General features: G+C 40.5%; 1 protein-coding gene across 2 annotated transcripts in view; it reads left to right on the top strand.

Annotated features, from left to right (window-relative positions):
- pcmt (protein-L-isoaspartate (D-aspartate) O-methyltransferase) overlaps window positions 1-16,727 on the top strand; it is a 56,334-nt gene that overhangs the window by 18,155 nt on the left and 21,452 nt on the right. For both annotated transcript variants that reach the window (XM_072581318.1, XM_072581319.1), the window contains exons 4-7: window positions 778-809; window positions 10,337-10,441; window positions 15,466-15,586; window positions 15,836-15,921. In XM_072581318.1, the coding sequence (XP_072437419.1) occupies window positions 778-809; window positions 10,337-10,441; window positions 15,466-15,586; window positions 15,836-15,921 (344 nt within the window). The remainder of the gene's footprint in view (window positions 1-777; window positions 810-10,336; window positions 10,442-15,465; window positions 15,587-15,835; window positions 15,922-16,727) is intronic.

The following is a 16,727-nucleotide window of genomic DNA, read 5'->3' as shown; positions in this document are numbered from 1 at the left end:
AGATACTTCAGAAGCACACAGTATTGAACCATCAATGGAACTGGCTGAAGAAACCCACAGTGACATCAGGTAGTTTAAGATCGACATTTATCTGCTAAGGGAGCTTCTATTTATTGGTATTGTTTCTGCAATAGATCAACCAGTTGATTTGGAAAGCATAGTGGACGTTAGAATCAGCCCCTGTCCTACCATTGCACAATTTATGGGAGATTTTAGTTGTCATAAAATAATTGTGCAGAAGGAGGCCATTCGGCCCACCATGTCTGCAACAGCTGCCCAAATGAGCATCCTGACTTAATGCCATTCTTTGCTCTTTTCAAAACACGCACTTTGTTTTTCTTTGCTCTTTTCAAAACACGCACTTTGTTTATAGATTCCAAGTTTGAAAACTTAAAATGTACTTTGGTGCTTGTGGTGTCCTATTGCTCTAAAAGAGAACTTTATTTTAAGATAGGATTCAGCACACATACAAAGGTAATGTTAGTATATGAGTGCATTGCCTAATAAAGGAGTTAGTGAATATGAGAAAATAGTCCTTGAGTGCCCACTTGTAGCCCTCAAAACAAAAATTGACCCTTGGCAGAGAATCCTGAGACTTATTTCATTTGTTGTGCTCCATTCATTGTGTTATAATGATGCATTGTACTTAAAATTCTGTTTTGACAATGTTGCCAAGGATATCATTTGCACATTGCAGCTATGCATTTACTCACATTAATTGCAAGATTTAAAAATGTTTTGCATTTATAAATAAATGGAACTTGCTTTGTTTTATAGGTTTCCAAGCTACAATCAGTGCTCCACACATGGTAAGTGCAAGTTATTTTTTGATAAAGGGCTGTGTATGTTTTAGTGAGGTTTACAAGGTATTAGTTGAGCCTATGCTGCAGACTGCATTGCACCTTTGACTCAATGTGAATAGAGCTGAATGCCAGAGAAAGTTGATGGTCTTTGTCGTTGACACCTCGGCTTGCTGGAAAAGCTAGAATCAGTGGTCAAATAAAAAAATCCTTTAATAGTTGGAGTCATGTGTGAAGTAAAAGAAAATGGTTTTAAATGTCAGAAGACAATCATCTCTGGCCCAAAGAAGTCACCTTAAGTACCTTAGAAGTGTCCTGGACCCTTTATAAGATCGACAAGCTGTTTACCAGTAAATTAAATGGCAACTCTCATACCTTGTGACATTTAAAATCCTGAGCCAGTTCAAAGCCAGGATATTTTCCTATGACCTCCAGAGTACAGCAGCATCATTGTTAAGACCTTCTGTATATTAGAAGTAGGAGGGAAGATGACACCATTGCTTAGAAATTGAATTAGATCAGCTGTGTCACTACTGTGGTTTCAAGAACAGACAAAGGCTGAGTGCTTTAACAGTGCCTTCTGAACCTTGCGAACATCTCAATTGTGATGGGATACTCATTTGAATGGGTTGTTGTCACATCAGTGCTCCAAGTTCAATACCATGGGCATGGGCGGCACGGTGGCACAGTGGTTAGCACTGCTGCCTCACAGCGCCAGAGACCTGGGTTCAATTCACGCCTCAGGCGACTGACTGTGTGGAGTTTGCACGTTCTCCCCGTGTCTGCGTGGGTTTCCTCCGGGTGCTCCGGTTTCCTCCCACAGTCCAAAGATGTGCAGGTCAGGTGAATTGGCCATGCTAAATTGCCCGTAGTGTTAGGTAAGGGGTAGATGTAGGGGTATGGGTGGGTTAAGCTTTGGCGGGGTGGTGTGGACTTGTTGGGCCGAAGGGCCTGTTTCCACACTGTAAGTAATCTAATCTAATCTAATCTAAAACCATTATGAGGGAGCAGTTGGCTTGATTGGTGTTCCTGCTGTGGACTTCCATTATTGGGTATCTACTCGGCAATTTACTATGATTATCACCTTCCTGGAATGTGTGCTGCTTGAATTCCTCTGTTTTATGGTTTTTACTTGGTAAATGACCCAAGGCACTTCACAGAAAAATAAGTAGACAAATGTTTGATACTGAAGTAAACATTGATTATTATGGCACGTGACCAAATGTTGTGTTAAAGGGGCAGAGTATGAGAACAGCTTGGTGCCTGGACAGATGATATAGTTGGAAAGAGGAGCCATGATGTGGAGGTGCTGGTGTTGGCTTGGAGTGGACAAGTTCAGAAGTTACACAACTCTAGCTTATAGTCCAACAGCTTTGTTTGAAATCACAGGTTTTTGGAGTGCTGCCCCTTTGTCAGGTAAAAGAGTAGCAGCATGATATTCTGAGTTCTGTCACCTCCCAGGTTTCCCCCTTAAATTGCCATCCCGATTGATAATCCAGCATTGATGCTTTCTAATGAGCTTTTGGACAATTGATCTATTCTACACAGTGTAAACTGAATATAGCGTTGAATTTCTTTGTGATTGCAAGTGAATAAATACCTGAGCAGACTCTCATGTTTACAACTATCCTTTTTTCAAAAAAAAATTTTGCTGTGAAATTAAAAGTGCCACAGTTAGTATATCTGATAGTATGTTTTGATTAGACGATGTTTTTTCACTAAGTTACCCAAACTTTATCCTTGGGTTGTGGCAAACAGCGTGACTCTGCTCTCCTTGCTGCAAGAAGATGGTCCCCTCCTGAATTATTAGTCTTTGTGGCAATCATGCCCCTGTTCTGTTACACAATGAATTAATAGTATTGGCCTAACAGCAGTGAAGGAATATGAATTATATGTGCAATTACAGATGATGAATGAGCTGCAGGGAAACCTGGAGGTGCTTGTGTTCCTGCAATATTACTGCTGTTATCGTTATTTATGGTAGAAGTTAGAGTTGAGAACTGTTGTGTAGTAATCTGTAGTGTCTTTTTCCACTGCCTATTAAACAACAGCAAATGTTTGTCAATAAGAAACCGTGTCAATCAAACATTTTAGTGTCATCTAATGTACGCTGATACTGCTGGTGCAAATGATGCTGTTCAGCACCAGTTTAGTCTCAGTTTATGGATTCTGGAATATAGAATACCTCTTCATTTTTTAAGTTGAAACAGGTTTGGTGATGCAGTTTATGCATTTCATAAAACTCTGCACTGTTTAGGTTATTATTAAACAATAGAATTGTCTAGGGTTCTTTTAGTGTTTGTGTCACAGCTTGATATTGTAAAGTTGTGTTTCAGTAAAGTTATGTTTCACTTAGCATGTACCATTACATGGATGTTTATTTAGGGTAACAGGATATTGGAGATGGGCATCATGTTATGATCTCCACAGTCATAGTTGAGTAAGCAGGAAACATTGTCCCACCCTCTGGTGGATAAATACAGTATTGCTGCATTTAATACTACCTGATAGTGAACCGATCATAAAGTCACTTTTTACAGGCCCGAGTGAATTTTAATAGGTATGCAAGGCAAAGGATTGTGCAGAGGGATCGTTGGGAATTCTTGTTTTTTTTCAAATAGGGTGTACTGATTCAATGTAGCATAGTCATTACTTTATTGCATTAGGTCATTTAAAAATGAAGTAAGTTATATTTGCTCCATATGGTCATTTATAATAAGCAAAGAAGCTTGATCTTTCGAATCAGATCCCCATTTACAAATGTTTCTTGAATCTTTGTTTGAAATTGTTGAGAAACAAAATAGAACATGCAAAAGACATGACTGTCCAGCTTGTGTCTGTAGCCTTATTGTTAAACCCTTGATTATTCTGTGTAGTTAAATAACTGTTGGGATGTTCTCAGAGCACTTTAATGCCTGAGACAATAGTTATGATCTGATGTCGTAATGTACTTCCAAACTATTCTTGCCTTGTTCAGTACCTGGCTACAAGTGTTCAGAATTTAGCTCGACTGGGTGATTTTGAAGGGTGTATCCCCTGACTGGAGAGATTTAGAACTAGGAGGCATAATCTTAGGTTAAAGGAGTAGATTGTTTAGGATTCAAAAGGAGGAATTTCTTCAAATGTTTAGACTTCTCCACCACTGAGGGCTGTGGATTCTTGGTTTTTGAATGTACTCAAGACTGATTATCCTTAGTTGCTTTGAGGTGATGATGAGTTTTACAGATGGTGTGGTTGAACAGACCCAAGGAACTTGCCAGAGCACTTCGGAGAGTAGGTGAGAGTAAATCAGATTTTGAACCACAGTCCAACAGCTTGTGGTAAACTTTTACCATTAAGTTTTTGTTTATATATCTTCTATATGAACACAATGAGTTTCTCTAAATATTCTAAAGAAAAGTGAGCATTGAGTAGGAAATGAGTTTGGAGAATTAATCATGAAGTGTAAGGAGATGGCAGATGCGTTGAACAAGTATTTTGCATTCACTATAAAGGATCAAGTTACATCCCAGAAACAGCTATGTTGAAAGAAATCGAAGGGACGAAGCTTCTCTAATCTTTATCACAAGGAAAGTGGTATGCATTAAGTTGTCTATGCTATAGGCTAAAAAGTGTCAGGGTCCTGAAAGAAATGGCCAGTGACATAATCGATGCATTAGTTTTAATTTAAAGTTTCCTATATTCAGGGAAAGTCCTGTTAGTTTCGAAAACAGTAAATTTAATGTCTATGTATTCAAAAAGCAGGAAACTACAGACTTACCATCTATCATTAGGAAAAACATTAGAAAGCTTTAGTAAGGAAATTATAATTAGGCACTTGGTTAAGTTCAAGATAATCAGGCAGACTCCACGTTATTTATGAAAGGGAAGTCCTGCTTACCAACTGTTGGACTCCTTATTTAAGGAAGGATGTAAGTCAGTTGGATGGAGTTCAAAGGTTTCCAAACTGATGCCTAGAAACAGGGTGTGAACACACAGGATGCTTCATCTTGTGAGCCACAGTTGGACTTGCTGAGCATGTATTCGCTGGAGTTTAGATTAGGATGCATCTTGTTTGAAAGGTTATCAAGAGTAGCTGGAACTGTAGATTAGATTAGCCATCGTCTTGTTATGTGGTGGAGCAGGCCTGAGGGTCCAAATGACATCTCCTTTTTTTTTGTATAAGCAGTCACACTGCAATTACTTCCTCTCAGTGGAGATGCTAGAGTATCATTACATGCAACTACAATATGATCAATTCATGTACCATATATACTTGGGTAAATGTCTCATTTTTTAGACTCCTTTTTAAGATTAATTTATAGGGTTGACTATTACATGTATATTACTCTTGAGGGGCTGAAATTCATGCTTCAGTCCAAAATTCCATATTGTTAGCAGAAGCCCAGTTGATTTCGAAACAAAGAAAGAAAACAATGAACAACAGTAATTAACAGATAAAGACAATAGAAACAAAAATGAATTAGTAAGCTTTTATTTGTACATTCAAAAAAAAAGTAGAAATACAATATGGTTTTAAATCGCAAATACATATTACACCTTAAACATGTCAAATACGAAAGTTCATTTAAATCTGCAAAATTACCTTGTTAACATCTTCAGCATCGGATTTATAATCATCAGGATGAATGATATCGTATGGATCCTCTTCAGCTTCACTGTCTGTAGTTAGCGGTAGCACATCATTGACTGCTGCTTCTCTGTCATCCCGTAGATGATTATCTTCTGTGCCGTCCAGGGCATTCGCAATTCCACATTTCTGGAATGATTTGAAATAGTGACAGCTTTTATTTATTCCATGAATCAATGATCCGTTCACAGATCAGTGGCAGTAATTGGAGTCTCCACACTGTCTCCTTTCGTGTATATTTTTTCTCCATCACGTATCCGGCTATTCCACTTCATTCTCATCATGTCCTTAAATGGTTTATTAATACCAACATGTACTGTTTGCAAAAGTCTGCCGGAAATTACATTTACGTCAGTGTTATGTGATCGGATGTTATCAACAATATTCTTTACTAAATGTGATCTAAAGCATTCCCAGACAAATGTGCTCTCTTCCTTTGCATAGTCCACCAGGTCGTAAATTCCAAGCTTCCTTTATCCATTTTCTGCATCTATCTTCATCTGTCCAGCCTTGTGCATGCATAGGGACAACAGTTCCCTCTGGGAATTTCATCCTTGGCAAAGTTTTTCATTTAAAAACTGCTATCGGTTTTAACTTAGTGCTATCAGCCATACAAGAAAGAACTAAAGTAAACCTACATTTCTCATGGCCAGTGGTTCTCACCAATACTCTTTTTTTTCCACTTTTTTTGGTTCACAGTTCGATTCTCCAGCATGTCGAGAGTAATAGGCGTTTTGTCCATGTTTCTAATGCATGATAGTCGACCTTCTGCAGATTTCTGAATACAACCTGGTGAAACTGTGATATCTTCTAGTTCAGTAGGCAGCTTTTATGCATTCTTAGTTCTCTGCCAAAGTACTAAGTCATGTCGTCTCATGAACCTTTTGCACCATTCAGCAGTTGCCTTAAAATCTAAAATTCCATCCTCCTTTGATTTGTACCATGCATAGATTCGGATGGCTTTACGCCTAACACATTTTTCATTTTGGTGATTTTCAAGGATCCACTCAGCAATTTTTATCTCGAATTGTTGCCACTTGCGAGGTTTACCTTTTGTTTTAGTATTATCTGAAGTTGGTTTGATATCTTTCTCCAGTGTCTCTCAAGGTTCTCCAAAACACACAATTCTCTTACTGCTATGTAGTTATTTGTCTTCTCTGCAACTTCAATAACTTTCAGTTTGAATGCTGCTGAATTTTTTTTTGTTTTCTCTGGAGGGCATTTTTACACTAATGAAATTTAAAAACCTCAACTAGGTGTGTGACTGTATTCCACAAAGTTGGTTGTCACTTGACCTTTTTACGCCAAGTTGGTGTGATTTACATCAACACACACAGCATGAAAAAATTAATTTCCTCATCACAACACTTGCATACAATATCTTGACTCTCAAATGTCAATCAGTTATCTTTGAAGAACAAGGATCGACCTTTACAAGAGACATAAGGAAAATCTCAGAATTTTTGGATGTCTCTACAACTTTTACACTGACTTTTAGTCGAGCATAAATGGTGGTTGGTATCCATTACAAAAAATATATAAAGGTGTAAAATTGGAACTGAATTATGTCTGAGTGCCTTGTCCAATTATCCTACGCCTCAGCTCAATGCTTGGTTATAACTCCATTTGACCTTTCAGCAAAGAAAATAAATTGGGGTGTTTCAAGTATGTGGGATATTGTCCATCACTTCTGTTGTGGCACACACCTCGATGTAGATGTTGCAATACAGAGCAAAATGTGCCTTTGATACTGGGCTTGAAAGTGTGATAAACAGTGAGTTTGATATCCGTTGATTGCAATAGTGGACAGACTGCAGGATGGTAAACAATTGACAGAAAACAATGGAACAATTGGATATTTTGGTAGAAAGCATGTGGAGGGACAACATGTTCTTAATGGTACAATTCTAAAGATTGCAATGACAGAGGGACCTTTTGGATTTGTAGGTTATGATATTGAGCACAAAAGCAGGGATGTTATGCTGAGTCTATAGCCCACCTACTGATTATTGTTCAGTTCTGGTGACTACGCTATTACATACCTAAAGAAGGACATGAAAGTCCTTGAGGGGTTGCCGATGAGATTTGAGGAGAGTGATTTCAGGAGTGAGAATTTGGGTGTAAGGTTACATTGGAAAAGCTGGTTTTCTTCTCCTAGAGACAAATAACACCACAGATGCTGGAATCCAAGGTAGACCAGCAGGAGGCTGGAAGAACACAGCAAGCCAGGCAGTACCAGGAGGTGGAGAAGTCAACGTTTCAGATGTAATCCTTTTTTCAGGACTAGAGGTGGGTATAAGGGGAGCTGCAGATAAAAGGGGTGGGGGGGGTGCAGGGTGATGCAGTGAGGATAGGCGAAGACAGTTAGAGGGTACAACCTGGTTTGTTGGTGGGAGGAATGAATCCGGTCAGTAGCTAGAAGGAAGGGTCAATGAGAGGAATGGGATGGAGGGGGAGGTGCTGGGAAGGGAATCCAGGGAAGGGAGGTTATTTAAAATTGGGGAACTCAATGTTGAGTCCTTCAGGCTGTAGGCTGCCCAGGCGGAAGAGGAGGTTTTGTTCTTCTAGAGGCAAAATAGAATAAGGGGTGATGTAATCATGGTGTACGAAATCAACCTGTTTAGATAAGTTAGTCAAAATTTGTTCTTACTAGTTGATGATGTAAAAATGAAAGGTAATAGATTTTTCTTTTTGTCAAGATTTAGGGGACATGTGAAGAGTGCTTTTTTGTAGCAATTTGATAATGTCATGAACTTTCTGTTTCCATCGCTTGCATTTGCAATGAAAATGCAAGATTCTAGCCAGAACGGGAAATTAACTCAGTGATATGGCTCCACTCTGAACCAGATGGATCATCTAGCCACTGACCATGTCCCCAAGGATTCAGAATTGCTGTTAACATACTCTTATCCTGTATGGTGTAGGCTGGAGTTATGGATAGTGGCTTCAGTTACTTCCATCACAGCTGATCAGGAATCTGCCTGGCTCTTAGTACCTGCCATTGGTATATTTTGGAGGTATTTGTCACTTAACCTGTTTGATTGCATTATGCACACTCCCTTCCTTCGCCCTTAAAGCATGGAATGCAATTTGAGCTTGAAGCTTCTGGCTCAGGCAGAATGAGACACCACACCATGAGACAACTTCCTCCTTCTGTGCAGCAGATTTGTTTAACGGATGCTCATGCCACCTCTAACATGACTCAATATTCTTCATTTTGTATTGATCCTGTGCCTTAAAATGAAGAAAAATGAGTGCTGATCACAAATAAAAATAAGGTGCAGATGTTCATGGGAAAATAGTTGGGTTTCAGCCTCAGTGTTAAGGAAAAGGAAGCCCAAATGGCGATAGGATATATCCAGTCATTGGAGATCAGACCTGATGATGCATTTATGTTCTGTAGCAACAATATGCTTTTTGTTATAAAACAATATAACTCTTGAAACAGATAGACAATGCTAGAGCAACTCAGCAGGATTGGAAGCATCTGTGGAGAGAGAAAGCATTAACATTTCAAGTCGTCTTTATAATCCCAAACTTGCTAAGAATAACTAAGGCACGTCTGGGAGAAAGGGTAATGTGCTATTATGGTGCAATGATATAAGGTAGTTTATTTGTGAAATAAGAGCACCATAAACTTGTTGGGTCAAATCCTATATCCAAGATGTAAAATTTGATATTAAATAGCAATGCTTAGTATGTATTATGATATGAAATTTGGGCATATATTTTTGGATGACTTGTGGAATATAAAAAGGAAAGAAGCTTGATGATTTTTAGAATTCAAGTTCCTACTGTTTGGTGACATGCCATTAGGCCCAACAAGTCCACACTGATCCTCCGAGTATCCTACTCAGACCCATTCCCCTCCACTTATTAATCTGCATTTTCCCCTAACTAATGCACCTAACCTACACATCCCTGAACACTGAGCAATTTAGTATGCACATGTTCTGAACACATTTCTGACCTCTGTGCTGCAAAGTTCTGCTGAAGTCCAGTGCAGGCCGAGGCACTTGTTAGCCTCTGGTGTCAACACTGAGTACAACAACTTCAGACTCTCTTTGTGTCATGCCAGTCTGTATCTTCTTTTCATGTTCTGCTTTCTGTCTGAGCTGTCCTTTATTCTGCCATTAATACTTAGTCTGGAACAGTATTTTTTTCTTTGCTGTCACCATTGGCATTTACTTCGCCTCGTGTTCTGTGATTTTTTTTTATTATTATTTAATTCCTTCTGCTTTCTAATCTGCCCCAGTCTGTCTTTTTTGGGTGGGTCATGGAAAGCAGTAAAAACATATCAGATTTCTACTTCCCTTCTCTATTGGACTTGAAATATCAACCCTTTCTCTATGTCCGCAGATGCTGCTCGTTGTTTTTATTTTAGTCATTTCTTTTTGTGTTTTAAGTTGCACAACAGACATTTGAAGGAGGTATCGTTTCTTTGGCCTGTACTACATGGCACGGTGACTCGAATCTAACCAGATGCTCAGTTTTCCTAGCCTTACTGCTACAGTATGGTTTTGTCATCTGCATTTCCTGAAACACCATGACCATTCCTGGCTTCCTTCAAGATTACTTGCAGCACTTATAGAATGTTTTAAACTGTGGCCAAATGTGCTTGGTTTTTAAAAAAAAGGTCAATTTGAGTGAAGTTTGCTTTTCAGTGTGAGGTTTTGGCAAGATTTTGTAAAGGTACCTAGATACTGTTGAGTTATGATGTATCGGTTTGCTAAAGTTGTTCGATATTCTAACCAAATGAAAGATGATGCACCTTGTACCCCCAACTAACTAAAAGATGTAATTTGAAACTGATTAAGGAAACCACCTTGATTGAAATCATGTAACTACAGAGTCATTGTGAATGTACCTAATTGATATTTATGTTGTGATCTGTTGTTCTCCGCAGCATGCATATGCCCTGGAACTGCTACATGATCAATTATATGAAGGGGCGAAAGCACTTGATGTGGGATCTGGCAGTGGAATCCTCACTTCCTGCTTTGCTCGGATGGTAAGTAGCTGTTCTGTGAGGTGCCAAGTTGAAGTAGGTTTTGCAGACCATCTCTAGGCCCATTCACTGAGTAGGCTTTCAGGAGCGGGAAAGTGAACAGCACTAAGGATCCCACTTGAAGAGAACTGTACTACCTTCGGGTCGCTGCTATTTACATTAAATAACCTATTACTGTGAAATCTGAAGTATGTCTCCTACCTGCATTTGTTACCCAGTTCTGCCATGGTGGAATGAATGCCAACATCATTGTTTCTTTTTCTGGTCCAAGCACCTGGCAGGCTGTCTGGAATGTATGCCGTTGATCCATATTATTACAGTGCCACGAGAGAGTATGATTTCCATCACAAAAGTAATATTGTTTCAGTGAAAATAATTGAGAATGGAGTTACTCTATACAGAATTCTCTAACCTTCGGTCTCCTCCTCCCCCCCCCCCCCCCCCCCCCCCCACCCCTGCTAGAGTCAGAGAAATGTACAGCATGGAAACAGACCCTTTGGTCCAACCTATCCACGCCGACCAGATATCCCATCCCAATCTAGTCCCATGTGCCAGCACCTGGCCCATTTCCCTTCATATTCATATTCCTTCCTATTCCTATACCCATCCAAATGCCTGTTAAATGTTGTAATTGTACCAGCCTCCACCACATCCTCTGGCAGATCATTCCATACACGTACTACCCTCTGCATGAAAAAGTTGCCCCTTGGGTCTCTTTTCTATCTTTCCCCTCTCACCCTAAACCTATGCCCTCTAGTTCTGGATTCCCTGATCCCAGGGAAAAGACTTTGTCTATTTATCCTATCCATGCCCCTCATAATTTTGTAAACCTCTATAAGGTCACCCCTCAGCCTCTGACGCTCCAGGGAAAATAGCTCCAGCCTGTTCAGCCTCTCCCTATAGCTCAAATCCTCCAACCCTGGCAACATCCTTGTCAATCTTTTCTGAACTCTTTCAAGTTTCACAACATCTTTCCGATAGGAAGGAAACTAGAACTGCACGCAATATTCCAACAGTGGCCTAACCAATGTCCTGTACGGCCGCAACATGACCTTCCAACTCCTGTACTCAATACTCTGACCAATAAAGGAAAGCATACCAAATGCTGCCTTCACTATCCTATCTACCTGCGACTCCACTTTCAAGGAGCTATGAACCTGCACTTCAAGGTCTCTGTGTTCAGCAACACTCCCTAGGACCTTACCATTCAGTATATAAGTCCTGCTAAGATTTGCTTTCCCAAAATGCAGCATTTATCTGAATTAAACTCCATCTGCCACTTCTCAACCCACTGGCCCATCTGATCCAGATCCTGTTGTAATCTGAGGTAGCCCTCTTCGCTGTCCTCTACACCTCCAATTTTGGTCTCATCTGCAAGCTTACTAACTGTGCCTCTTATGCTCGCATCTAAATCATTTATGTAAATGACAAAAAGTAGAGGGCCCAGCACCGATCCTTGTGGCACTCCACTGGTCACAGGCCTCCAGTCTGAAAAACAACCATCCACCACCACCCTCTGTCTTCTACCTTTTGAGCTAGTTCTGTATCCAAATGGCTAGTTCTCCCTGTATTCCATGAGATCTAACCTTGCTATTCAGTTTCCCATGGGGAACCTTGTCGAACGCCTTACTGAAGTTTATATAGATCATATCTACTCCTTTGTCCTCATCAATCTTCTTTGTTACTTCTTCAAAAAACTCAGTCAAGTTTGTGAGACATGATTTCCCATGCACAAAGCCATGTTGACTATTCCTAATCAGTCCTTGCCTTTCCAAATACATGTACATCCTGTCCCTCCGGATTCCCTCCAACAACTTGCCCACCACTGATGTCAGGCTCATCGGTCTATAGTTCCCTGGCTTGTGTTTACCGCCCTTCTTAAACAGTGGCACCACGTTTACCAACCTCCAATCTTCCAGCACCTCCCAAGCAGTTCTAGCAAATTTCCCTGCCAGTATTTTAATCCCCTTCCAATTTAGGTGCAATCTGTCCTCCTCATACAGGTCACTTCTACCCCAAAAGCGATTCCAATGATCCAAAAATGTGAATCCTTCTCCCACACACCAGCTCCTCAGCCATGCATTCATCTGTTCTATCCTCTTATTCTTGCCCTCACCCGCTCGTAGCACTGGGAGTAATGCAGATATTACTACTCTTGAGGACCTCCTTTTTAAATTTCTGCCTAATTCTCTGTAATCTCCCTTCAGAATCTCCACCTTTTCCTTTTCTATATCGTTGTGGACAATGACCTCTTGCTGGCCCCTCTCCCCCATGAGAACATTCTTCACCCTCTCTGAGACATCCTTGATCCTGGCACTAGGGAAACAACACACCATTCTGCTTTCTCTCTGCTGGCCACAGAAACGTCTGTCTGTACCACTGGCTACAGAATCCCCTAACACAATTGATCTCTTGGAAGCTGACGTACCCCTTGTTGCATTAGAGCCAGTCTCAATACTGGAAACTTGGCTGTTTGTGCTACGTTCCCCTGAGAATCCATCACCCCCTACATTTTCCAAAACAGCATACTTATTTGAAATGGGTATATCCACAAAAGACTCCTGCCCTAGGTGCCGACCTCTCTCGCCCTTCCTTGAGTTAACCCATCTATGTGACTGTATCTGAGACTTTTCCCCTCTTCCTATAACTGCCATCCATCGCACATTGTTGCTGTTGCAAATTCCTCATTGCTTCTATCTGTCTCTCCAACCGATCCACTTCATCTGATAAGATTTGCATCCAACAGCATTTATGGCAGATATAATCCGCAGTAACCCTTAAACTCTCTTTAAACTCCCACGTTTCATTTAAGAAAGAATTGGATAGAGCTCTTAAAGATAGTGGAGTCAAGGGTTATGGAGATAAGGCTGGAACAGGATACTGATTGGTAATGATCAGCCATGATCATATTGAATGGCGGTGCAGGCTCGAAGGGCTGAATGGCCTACTCCTGCATCTATTGTCTATTGTCTATTGTCTATCTGACAAGAAGTACACCGCTGCAAAGGCCATTTTTGCTCCTTCACAATCTACAGACCCAGAAAATAACACCGTCGTATTCCTCTACAAACACTGCCCCAGGTTAAATTAATAGCTATGGCTTATATTTTAAGTTTAATCAGGAGATTTGTCTCCAAAAACATATAATCAAGAAAGAACCCACTGTACTCACTAATGCAGCCTTTCTCTTGGACAGACTTAAAACAACAATTAACTTATCCAATTCTGTGTTGTGAACTTCGCCCAAACTGGTTCCTCCAAGATTAGTTGTGAAATTCACTGTTTGTTAATTTTCCCAGATGCACTCCGATGTCCAGCGATACATGAATTGAAAAACAGCAAAGGCAGTAACTGTGCAGGTTTTTTCACGCACGCACGCGCGCACACACGCACCTGTTTTGTTCCAAAGTTCCAAAACAATGCAACAGCATATAAAACAGTCATTGCTGCTCCTGGAACTCTGGGAAATCACCTCCAACACCTAAAGTACCTCAAAAAAAGGAGCAGCTCTTACAGCCAGAACTTTTTCCCGTCCTCCATCTTGGATTACCCAGAATCATGAAATATTCATACTTCTGTTCTACACATTTCTCCAAAAACTGTAGTGGTAAAGTTGGAGGAGGCATTAAGTAGAAACTTACTCATGTGAGCGATAAGGTACAGCTGTAATTATGAATGATGTAAATCAGCATTTAGATTGCGCAAATCAAATCTGTAACAATTCCATAGATGAGGAATTCCTTGAAAATGCATGGGATTCTTTTCTGGATCAATACATTGAGGAAACAACTAGAAAACAAGCCATCCTAGACTGGGAAGTCTGTAATTGGCATTCTAGCAGTGCAAGGTCCCTTAGGTAAGAATTATCATTGTATAGTAGAACTCTTCATTATGGTAGAGAATGTCGGCAGGCTCAGTTATCAAGCCAGGGTTGTATCTGAGAGCACAGTGCAGTCAGTTTAGAAAGAGATAGATTAGAATGGGTATGTCAGGGAAATTGAGGCAACCAAAGTCATGTGCATTAAGAACTGTCAACATCTTGAGTGCAGTAAAAGGCCAGAGGGATGGGTCCAAGTGAACGGAAAGTTTTGAGGTGGGTGAAGGAGTCTGTGGGATGGGGAGAGGACTCTTGCCCAAAGAAATGAAGGAAGAAGAGTTCAACATAACCTATTTGGTTTTGGTCTCCTTATCTGAGCGAGGATATTCTGGCCATGGAAGGAGTGCAACGAATATGTACTGGACTGATCTTATAAGTGAGAATATAAAAAAAATGAAGGTAATCTAATAGAATCCTATAGAATTCCAAAGGAACTAGTCTGGGTAAATGCAGCAAGGATTATTCTGATGACTGGGAGTGCAAAGCTAGTGGTCACAGTCTAAGCATATGTGTAGGCCTTTTGGGACTGCAATTAGAATTTCATTTCATCCACTAGTGAGCCTGTGGGATCCTTTGCCAGTGGTTGTGTTTGAGGCCAAAACATTGAATGTTTTCAGAAAGGAATTAGATCTAGTTCTTAGGCTCAAGGGGCCCAAGGGTATGGGGAGAAAGTGGAACCAGAGTACGGATTTGGATGATCAGCTGTGATCATGTTGAATGATCGAGTAAGTTCGAAGAACTGAATGGGCTCCTTCTCCTATTTTCTTGCTGTTAGATACCAGGCAGGATGATGTTTTATTCGGGTCTGGTCTCAGGAATCCGTCTGTTACATATTTGTTGTACTCTTTCCAGTGAGAATATCCTTCCTCAGTCCAAAACCAAATACTCCAAGTTTGATCACACCAAGGACCTGTACAATTGCAGCAAGATAGCCCTGCATTCAAATTCTCTCACTAGAAATGCCATTGTACCATTTGCCTCCTTCACCTCCTGTAACTGCATTCTTCCTTTCACAATTGTTTTCCTTTTGTGAACCCAGCTTGTGTACCTTTCAAATCTACAGTGAAGCATCATGCAAACGTTAGATCAAACCTACCACGGAAGGGAAAGGAATAGTTTAGAAATTATGCAGATATGTCTTTTTATCCAGGTTGGTCCAAGTGGAAGAGTGGTGGGAATTGAGCATATTAAGGAACTGGTAAATGACTCCATAAATAATGTTAAGAAAGATGATCCAACCTTGCTGTCATCAGGAAGAATAAAGTTTTTAGGTGAGTGAGCAGCTTTGTGTGCATATCTATCGATGATTAACTGGAAAGTGGTACCACAAAATTGAATTTCTGTTTGAACTGTTCAGCTTCTACCTTTTTTGGTTTTGTCTGAAATAGTGTGTAAAACCTGTCCTCTGCAACTGATTAATGGGTGCAAATAGAACACAATAGAAATACTTTTTTTGAAAATTGATTTGTTCTTTTTGGAATCATAGTTTTAATTGTTTGGTATTCAATTATTGTTCATAGTGGGCGATGGGAGACAAGGATATCCAGAGGAATCTCCTTATGATGCCATCCATGTGGGGGCAGCAGCAAGCATGGTCCCACAGGCAGTAAGTCATTTTCTAACAATACTGTAAGCTGGAGAAAAATGCAGTGCATTGCAGGATGAGGTCTCTACATTATTCTGTTTTTTTTCTGTGTTGACTGAACTGAAATCGCAATAAGTACGGAACCATGTGCTCCAAAGTAGAGACTAATTCTTTTAAAAGTAAAAGCAAAATGCTGCATGCTGAAACAGTGAAATGAAAACAAAATGTTGGAGAAAACCAATAGACCTGGTAGCATCTATGAAGAGATTGAGTTTCAAGCCTGATATGACTGAATTTTTTTTTCGGGCTGTGTTCTACTATCGATACTACCGACATGTGTGAAAAATACTTGGATTTAAGCAAACATTTTCACATGGTTCTTTCAGTTCAGTTTCTTGGGGCAGCACGGTGACTCAGTGGTTAGCACTGCTGCCTCACAGCAACCAGAGTCCCAAGTTTGGTTCCAGCCTCTGGCGTCTGTGCAAGCTCCACACAGATATTCTCCCAGTGTCTGTGTGGGTTTCCTCCGGGTCCTCTGGTTTCCTCCCGCAGCCCAAAGATGTGCAGGTCAGGTGAATTGGCCGTGCTAAATTGCCCATAGTGTTAGGTGCATTAGTCAGAGGGAAATGGGTCTGGGTGGGTTACTGTTCGGAGGGTTAGCGTGGACTTGTTGGGTCGAAGAGCCTGTTTTCACACTGTTGGGAATCTAAACTAATCCTTTCACTGACTTGGGCCGAATATTTTAGTTTGATGGAAGGTTCCACAGTGTAGTTCAAATCTGTCCTCCCCTGACACCTAAGTTGGATTTCTAAAATTCATTCTCCTCT

The sequence above is a fragment of the Chiloscyllium punctatum genome, chromosome 11 (genome assembly GCF_047496795.1).
Source record: "Chiloscyllium punctatum isolate Juve2018m chromosome 11, sChiPun1.3, whole genome shotgun sequence".
Classification (NCBI taxonomy): domain Eukaryota; kingdom Metazoa; phylum Chordata; class Chondrichthyes; order Orectolobiformes; family Hemiscylliidae; genus Chiloscyllium; species Chiloscyllium punctatum.
This window is presented reverse-complemented; position numbering and strand designations above follow the sequence as displayed.